The sequence below is a fragment of the Saccopteryx bilineata genome, chromosome 2 (assembly GCF_036850765.1).
Source record: "Saccopteryx bilineata isolate mSacBil1 chromosome 2, mSacBil1_pri_phased_curated, whole genome shotgun sequence".
Taxonomy (NCBI): Eukaryota; Metazoa; Chordata; class Mammalia; order Chiroptera; family Emballonuridae; genus Saccopteryx; species Saccopteryx bilineata.
The window spans coordinates 72850211-72859930 of record NC_089491.1 but is presented as its reverse complement, the minus strand read 5'-3'; the positions used below and the strand labels follow the sequence as shown (position 1 = coordinate 72859930).

The 9720-nt window shown below is 40.0% G+C and overlaps 1 protein-coding gene across 1 annotated transcript; it reads left to right on the top strand.

The window, feature by feature from the left end:
• Nucleotides 1-1027: 1027 nt before the first annotated feature.
• Nucleotides 1028-7888, top strand: LOC136322241 (spermatogenesis-associated protein 31D4-like). The gene is given in 7 exon segments (XM_066254358.1): nucleotides 1028-1077; nucleotides 5282-5505; nucleotides 5508-5763; nucleotides 5975-6189; nucleotides 6192-6551; nucleotides 7066-7308; nucleotides 7518-7888. Coding segments are annotated over 7 exon segments (1719 nt in total).
• The last annotated feature ends 1832 nt before the right edge of the window (nucleotides 7889-9720 follow it).

Genomic DNA, 9720 nt, shown 5'->3' with positions numbered 1-9720 from the left:
ATTCTTCTATGTTAACATGTTTCTTTCAAACTAAATAGTTTGTGATTAACAGTATTTTGATAATCCAACCTGCTACCATTCAAGGTAAAAATTTTAAAGACTTTATATACATAGCTAAAATTATTATTATTTTTAATATACAGCTAAAATGATCAAAATTAGAAAAATACATTATACTGAAAATATAAATCCATGGGAAACTCATAATTGAGTAATAAGTTAACATGTCTCACCAAGCTCTTTGTTATATTTTTAAACACTAATAATAATTTCATTCTGAAAATCAAATTGCTTAGTTTTCATTCACTAATTTGTCAAAGAAGCTTTAAAAAAGTAGGCCAAACACCCTCTTTAAAATTTCAGTGTCAAAGATAATTAAGAAAGTTATGGCCTATATGCTAATTTTATCATTGTACTCTCATTTAATCCTATCAAAAATCCTGTTAGATGTGTGGTTATTATTATGTATTATTATGCTGTTATTGATGAACTAAAGGGGATTTGTTCACCTTCATGCATCAAAGCCCAATAAAACGCAAACAGGAACTTGAAACAAAGAAAGTAAGTCTATTGAGGAAATGGTGCCAAGCATGGAGTCACAGGTGAGCAGTTACTCAAGGAAACTGACTTCCCAATGGCTCACAGAGGATAGATTATATTCAGAAAAAATAATTAATCATGGTGACTAATAGAATTGAGGTCATAGGCTGTACTGATTTGTTGGGGCAATGGTAAGGAGTAGGTGATCTTTACTAGTTGACCATTATATCAGGTACTGATGTAAGCAATGGTGTAGTTCTGTCTAATTCCAGTAGGTTGTGATTGGTAGGGTTGTTCCACTTTTATTGGTTTAGGGCTGAAACACAACTGAGGCCTAGATGTTATGCTTAGTTTGATGGAAACTCTGTTTACATGGTCAACAGGCCTGAGGTTTTGTTCCTATGACTGATGCTGACCAAAACCCAATGACCTGAGAGCTTAATGATTAAGGGAGTGATGTGCAGGAAAGGAGGGAAGCAGATGGATCATGGTACAAGACAAGGCCAATTTGATTCAAAAAGGAAGAAAGGAAAAAAGGTAATACTGAAGAAATGAAGTTTCTGCGTGATGACACTATGGCTGCTGTAACAAAGAATAACAAACTGAAGGTTAAAACAACACATTTTTTGTCTCACGGTTCTGGAGGCTAGAAATCTGAAATCAAGGTGTCAGCAGGCTTTACTACAATTTAGGGGCTGTGAAGAAGACTGTTAATGTTCACCACTAGTTACGGTTGGTTTGCTGGGATAATAAAGAAATCTTAAGCTATCTGTATTTGTTAATTTGCTTTACCAAAATATAAAGTAAATCTTCTCATATCTTCATGACAGAAGGAAGTTCTATAACATGGAGAAGAAGTATCCATGGAATTCAGTTCCTACCCTCCCCAAAACTAGGAAATAGGGTTCCTATATTCAATGCTTAAAGGAGTGACTTAGTTTCTTTAGAAAGACAGTCCTGGTTATTAAATGGGAGAAAAGCTTTTAAAATTTTTACATCTCAAAAGGGTAGACAATAACTTAAAATTATAAGTTTTCTAAATAAATGCTCTATAGAGAAGGATATTTTGGTCTTCAGATAGGAAGTAGTAGGTCTAAAGTTTAATAAGTTGAGAGAAACGTTAAGCCTGTCTTGGTGACTTGTTTTATATGATTAGTAGTGTAACCTCCAACAAAATGTAAGCTTTTTGACATAAAATCTATATTTTATCTGTATTGTACAAGATTTCATCTAGTAGACATAGCATAGTATCTGGCTCAAGAACAGCAACCAAAAAACACTATTGGACAGATGAATGAAATATTTTTAATAATACTTTCTGCAGTAGGCTTCTAGTTCATATTCACAAAAGAACCAATAAAATTGTCTAAGTACTTAGAGTAAAAGAGCTCTCATGGTTCTTATTTAGTACAGATTTCTTTTATTTTGGTTCTATTGAGGTTGTAATATATCTCCACGAAGTCTCTTCTACAATGACATTTATTTGCAGCTGAAAACTTAACCTTTGTCTCCATATTTAAATAGAAGAATTTAAGCTAAATTTATTAGTTGATATTCTATGTTTTGTGCTGCAGAATTTCTTTACTAATTTGTTGCCTGGTGACATTTTCTTGATTCTTTCAGTTACTCTCTGCTTGATAGATACCAGAGCTAATGTCTCTAAATTAGGCATTTTGTGCACTTTATGTCCATTGTTTTAGCTCAGTTTGTATCCTCTTAGTATGCTTTAAAGAAAAATGCCTTTTCCTATATCTTTTAGGGCTAAGCTTAAAACAGGTTTTCCTACTTGGAAGAAATTACATAACCAGAACTTTCTGTATTGGCATCTGATGTGCTACCAGCATTTTTCTCCAAGGTCACATTATATTCATGTCATGTAGATTGCATGTACATAAATATATAATCACTCCAAACTAGGCTCTCTTGATGTCAAGTTAAATTTTTTCCTTCTATAAAGGGACTGTGCAGCTGTATCTATTATTTTCAAAATATCATACCATTAAAATTTTTTCCAAATACATAAAATCAGTTATTTTTAGTTATTACTATTATCATTTAAATAATGGGGCCATGTTTTTCAACCTGAATTTTATCTCACTTCCACCCATCCTTTTCCCCATTCAAAAGCAGACACCACTCAAAGTAATGAGTAGCAGCTATCTGTCTAGGAACTGAATTTGCAAGACAGGAATAAAAATTAATTTTTTTCTGATTGACAAGAATATCTTCATTTTTTAAAAAAAACTTGTGTTTTGCATTCTTTTAATCTCAATATTTGCTTAACAGTTGGAACTAAATCTAAACCTTACTTTCTTTGTTATGCTGTCAGACATATGGTTACAGTGTCTAGATCAAGGTAGATATGTGAGAGAACCGGGAATACCTTGATTACATTCCAGTAAAACAGCAGTTACGGGCAATCTGCACAAAGGGGAAAAGAAGATAGCTGCTTGCAATTCCAATATCTCCTGCTCAACCAAGCAGACCGCGGGTAACCACTGGCTGTGAAAGCAGCCCGTAGCTATCTCACTTTGAGCCACAAAGAGGGAATCATCCTTCTGAAAAAAAAATAGGAAATAAGAAAAACTGCTCTGAGGGCATGGAAAGGGGAAACAGTAATACAAGTATCAGTTGCTATATAAAAAAGAATTGGTGTAGAATAACTTTTAAAAATATCATAGCTTATCAAAACGTTCTTTGATACTGACTTTTTGTTAAATAAAAACACAACAAATATAAGTAAAAAAAATTCAAAAATATCAATTATAATTTCAGAAAATTTTAATGAGATATATAAAATAATAAAAGATCTAATGAATACAACTGATTCTCTCTTTGTCTCTATATGGGTTGTAGCAAATCCTTTGCTATGCATTTTTATTTCTAATTTTATTCATTACCTTTTCTATGTTGGCTTTTCTAATGCTAAAAGGCAAATATTTAGTAGACCGTGATATATTTTTACTTTCATTTAAGGGGGATAAATGCTCCAGCATGCACACTGATGGAAATTAATTTCATCTAAATGCTGTTAGGCAAGCTATCTGGAAATGTAAATACTCCTACTGTAAATTTTGTTACCAGAGGTTTTTCATTACTAGTGGTAGCCCTGACCAGATTGTGAGGAGGCAGCAAAGTTTAATGAAAAAAAAAAGCTATCTGCTTTCTTTCCGAATTATCTATGCGTATCAGGTGCATCATTGTATTAATAGGGAAATCTCTCCCCTTTCCACAGAGGTTTATTCTGTAGCTTTCTACTAATGTCAGGAGACAGAAAGATGATCATATTTGATAAGTAAGATTAATCCCCAGAATGGGGTCTGTGAATGATGATGAGTATTGTGATTCAATAGGGAATTTACAACTGCAAAGTTAAACATGAGACACCCTTTTAGTACCTTGTTAAGAAACAAATAAAAAGAAAGACCTGCAGATTTTAATATGTAAAGTTTATGACCAATTTTATGACTTATATACTTATATTTCTAGTCTATAGCATAATTAGCCCTTATTCTTTAAATTTTATATCTATTTTATAGTCATATATATTAGATAAATACGGTACATCAGTTTCTTTGTGCATTTTGATGGATTTTGGCATGTGTATACAATATTCATGTAGTCACTACCTTATTTATTTTATAGAACATGTCCATAGACCCAGACGTTTTCATTGTGCCACATTGTAGTCAACCGTGTTCCCACCAGCACATGCAATAGCTAACCTGTGTTCTGAGACTATTGATTTGTTTTCCCTATATATAAGCATACTACATGAGCTCTTTAGTTTCTTGCTCTTAAACCCAGTACAATAACGAAGAAAAAGGGACCGGGATCCCAAAGATGCAAATTTGGATTTGAGTCACCTTACCCAGATGGTACTGCCGAACCCATGGGAACTAGGCAATAAATGGTGCCTAAAGAACTTTTTAAAAAAGCACTCCAAAGTATGGGCCTACTGAGGTATGGAGTCTGAGGCAGGGCCCCACTTGCGTAAGGATTGTAACCCAAATCTCTGTTAAAATATAAAACATTACTATCTCTAAGAGAAGCAATTGATGATTTTTATTTCACAAAAGTTTAATATTGTTTGTTTTCTCTCTCTTGATTTTGTGAAAGTACTTTAGTTTCAGGATAATCAGATTCCTTTTTGTTGTAACCATTGACCTCTCTTCTTCACAGAGTGATTTTGAACATCTAATGGGAATGTATATAAAAATACCTTATAAATGACACAACTCACACATGGGGACTTTATAATGTCATTATTGACCATTTCACCTCATTTACTAATTCTCAGGCTTTCAGAGCCTATTATACTAATGGTCTCCTATAAAGGGACTCCTGTATAATTCCTATGCATCTACTTTCATTGAATGTAGCCCACTCTCCTGGTTTCTGAGGTTAGAGATATTACTACTTGGAAGAAGAGAAAAGGAGTCTGATTTCAATGATTAAAAAGGTGACTAGTCTTTCCCCCTTTTTCCTGACCTGCTTTAGCATGTTCTATAAAATTCCAGGCCTTCATGCAGCATTCCATAGTCATGGGAAGGTGTTGCCACAGGAACAAGAATATGAGTGAATGCCTTGGGGTGAGTGCTCCTGATGCATTGTGATGTCATGGATGTGTAGCGATGTGAAGGGGCAGCAGGCTTCCGGTGGTCCCACCCCCACCAGGCCAGTAGGTCCTCCTTCCCTTGTTCTGGTCCTGGCTACAGCTCTGTACCTCCTGTCTCCTCAGCCCCCTAGGTCAGCACCATGATACCACCTGCCTCCGTCAACTTCTATGCCCAGACCTCTCCTGTGAGGTGTGTAATAACACAACTGCTTACATCAACCAGCTACTATCCTCAGAGGCCCTGGAAGATTCTACTCCCTCAGTGTCCCCTTTGGCTTCCACAGGCCCTATGACTGAGCCATCATCTACTCAGTCCCCTGCCTTCTCAGCAGTCCCTCCAGCAGACATAACACCACCTCTCTGCCCAAGCCTTTCTCATCCATTCCCAACCCTAACCCAATGACCACCTTGGGTAATTTTCAGTCACCCTCACCATCGGGTCACACTCTGCCTCCAGAGCCTTTTCTTCCTTCAGAATCCAAACTCCCTGTGCACCATTCTCCACCCCAAACCAAAGAATCATTCTCTTTGACCTTGGAACAATATGATTTTCATGAGAAGCTCCTGCCTGACATTCAACAAAAACCTCTTTTGGGAGAGAGCCTGTAGCTAAACTCATAGATCTAGACACTTTTTATTTCTAAGATTTGATGGCCAAACCTCAGTACAGCAGTACACATACCCTAAAACCTGGGAGGACCATTTAAAGCAAGAAACTATCCAGCTATTCTGGGGTCTTCCTTTACCTCGGAGTGAGTCATTCACATCTGCTGTCTGTGCCTTGGGTGTTGACTCCTCAATCTTTGTTTTCAATAGCCTTGCCAATGCCTCCAAAGGCCCAGAATCCCTAATACTTCCTTCTGTCCTATCTTTATCTTTGCCTGAGGTGCAACTTCAACCTTTGTCTCAAACTATTCCCCAATCCCAGTCCCTATCTCTCACTCAGATCCAACCCCAGTCCCCCTTTCAATCCCTGCTCCTAATCCTATTTTCTGGTCCTATACCCCAGATTAGGGCTTGTAGAGAGTGTTTTCTCAGAATGAATCAAAATTTCCCACATCATCTGAAATGCAGCTCCTGGAGTGGAACATGTTGAGGAAACAACAGGAAAGTTTATTGGGTCTACCCTCTATAGTTCAAAGTTCTCAGAAGGACTTCTGTCTTTCAGCTCTCATCATTTCTTACTGCTGGCCCTTTAAGGCAGATATTTCAATCTACACTGATCCTGTAGAGTTTTCTCTTATCAGTGAAATTTGAAAGACACTTGAGTCTCATATTAGAAAGAGGCTCATCCAACACTGGTAGGGCCTGCCCTGCAGGATCCATGAGTTTCTGTCCCTGATGAGGCCTTGGAGGGATTGCTCGGCCCTATCTGAGTCAAAGAGCTGTTACAGTCTCTCATGGATCTCCTTTTATAAAGATCAGAGTGTCAACATCTAAATCAGGGGTCCCCAAACTTTTTACACAGGGGGCCAGTTCACTGTCCCTCAGACTGTTGGAGGGCCAGACTATAAAAAAAAATATGAACAAATCCCTGTGCACATTGCACATATCTTATTTTAAAGTAAAAAAACAAAACGAGAACAAATACAATATTTAAAATAAAGAACGAGTAAATTTAAATCAACAAACTGACCAGTATTTCAATGAGAACTATGCTCCTCTCACTGACCACCAATGAAAGAGGTGCCCCTTCTGGAAGTGTGGTGGGGGCCGGATAAATGGCCTCAGGGGGCCACATGTGGCCCGCGGGCCATAGTTTGGGGACCCCTGATCTAAATGTTGGATTGAGCCAAACAGGAAGCTTCTATGAGAGGAGCACAGAAATGTCTCAACTAGAAGAGAATGAGGGGAGTGATGAAGACATCAAGAAAATGATCCAAAAGGTCATCTGTCTGGTCACTCAGATAACTCATCAGATAAGGATGTGGGGTATGACTCCCACACAAACCTAGACATTAGCAGAGAACATTCAATGGTGTCAGGGCCAAGAGCAAGTCATAAAAAACTGGCAAATGACATAAAAGTATACCTGAGCAAGAAGTTTGCGGAAATCAATAAGGGTCAGCTCCCTGGGACTATGCATAATTCAATGCACGTTGTGAAGCAAATGCATTCTGTAAAATCCCACACTGAAATAGAACAAACAAGTTAGCCACAATCAGTGGGTGGGGACTGCCACCCGAAGAAGTTCCAGGGCCTTTCTTTCCATGGGTCCAATAAAAAGATGTTGGAGTCCCATATTATCAAGTTCTTATCCAATTCCAACTCACTTTTGGCTACCAACCTGATTTCTGAGGTGAACTCCCAATTTAGGGGCTTTAAGGCCTTTACAGGAGCTCTAAATCCCTTCACAAAGAAAAAGAAAATTTAACCACCATCTTGAATATTCTGGCCCCTACCACCTCACTTGTGGGCAAAGAAGAACAGGGGACCCTGACACAGTCACCTACTGATATCAGTCACAGGCCTGCAGAGGAGGGTCAGACAATTCCAGATGCCACACAGACTGTCACAAACAACATCACTGGAAAAGCCAGTCAGAGACATTCCACAATGGACAGCGTTCACCCCCCACTGCTGCCTGCAAGACAAGCCGGGACTGGACATGAGCCAAAGCATAGCAGTGTGAACAGAACTGCAACAACGGAAGGAGAGGAGATCAGAACCTGGCTCTGTACCCAGTGTGTCCAGGGCTGTGGAGCTCGGTGCCCCTCAATCCAAACCTAGTGATGTCTTGACAACCAGTGTCTTGGGAATCTCCCAAATAATAACTATTAATGAAAGTAAAGGAGACACTCAAAGACCACTGAAAGGCCCCCAGCAAGAGCATCAGCTATCCAGAATCCTGTAACATCAGACAGAATGCAGCAACTCATAGCTGAGTTACAGTCTAAACTGGAGAAAAGAAACCATAGACAGGCCCAAGGTCAGCCCACTGACATGTCCCATAACTCAGACAGTTTGACTGACAAAGCCTCCCTGACTCACGCTCAGGGTGTGTCTAGTGCGGACACAGGAGTGTCCCAGATGCTGCATGTCCACTTGGAGGAGAGAAGAATTAGAATGGAGCAGCAGCTGCAGCCTTGGGTCCCTGAGGATGACTTAAACTTGTGCCAGGATAAGAAATTGCCACAAGCTACAAAGGAAGTGAGCCCCACAGACTCCAAGTCAAAGGAACTCGGTGGAGGAGTCACAGGGATGGAAACACCTGAACCCAGAAGGAAGACATTTCTTACGCAGGATGCTGTGCTAGAGGAGATGCTGGGGAGCAAGTTTCCCCAGACCCTGTCACAGAAGGACCAGTCTCCCGACAGCCTCTTCACAAAGAGAATGAAGAGATTTTTTTATTGTATTTTTTTATTTAATTAATTGTGTTTACATAGATTCTAGGGTTGCCCAAAATATATCCTCCCACCCCCTTATTCCCCTCAACATCTCCCTTGCTCCTCTCCCTACAGCGCCCTCCCCCCTTCCCTTCAGGTTTATCCCATCCTATCATCCTCTTTCCCTCTGTCCTCTTTTCCTCTGTTCCCTTTGATCTCTCCTCTGTCTCAATTCCGTTCCTCAGTTCTCATTGTTCCTTGGGTTCCTCAAATGAGTGAGGTCATATGATATTTTTCTTTCTCTTCCTGGCTTATTTCACTTAACATAATAGGGGAAATTACCTGGGATAACAGAGGAATAAGTCTTTCAAAAAATCTCTTCATATCCCAGGTAATTTCCCTGGGAAATAGCAGCCCCGTACCAGTGCAGAGCAGGGCCCCAGTTAAAAGGAGAGCTGCCTTTACTGGGGTATCAGACATCGGAAAGTCACTGGAGGGGAAAGTGGAGCATTGGGATGCACTCAGCTCCAGGACCCTCACGAGCCCCCTCCCTCCACAGGGGAGTTTGGGAAAGCAGAGCAGAAAGCCACAGTGCGGGCCTGCCCACAGCCTGTCCAGGGGCTTCCTCCCAACTGCAGAGCCGCCTTTTAAAGCAACAATTACCAAGTCCTGCAGCCAAGAAGCCCTCTTTGCTGGCCAGAGCTCTACAACTAGTAGACATACCAGAAATGAGGGCAGACACGCCCAGATAGTTGTGGCATTAAAGGACCAGCAATTACATCAGAAGCAACCCCAATCTGTGCCCTACAGAGGAACTGTGCCCCATCCAAGCCCCACCTGCAGGCCTCTAGGGGACCAGGGGCCTCCTGCTGTTCTCAGAACTGCTAAAGGTTCTGTGCTTAGAGCTCAGAATTTCCAAGGAAAGAAAATTACCATCCCAAAGTAATTACTTCCTTGTGGAAAACATTGACTTGCCTAATAAATATTCCACCCATTATAGCGATGTCTTTGTGTACTGTGAAGGGGGCATGGGTTTGGGGTATCTTGGGGCTTGTGCTTTGGGAAAGCAAGGAGTTAGTGCAGCTCCCACTGGTTGCTTCCTTTGGTTTCCAAAAGTGACCAAGGTACCTGGTGCCTGGGAGCTCTTGGTTTGAAATAGATGTCATCTGCCCTCCACCTAAGCCCACTGCCTCCCAGATGGAGTTTGAGGAGATGGGCTCTGTCTCTCATCTCCAG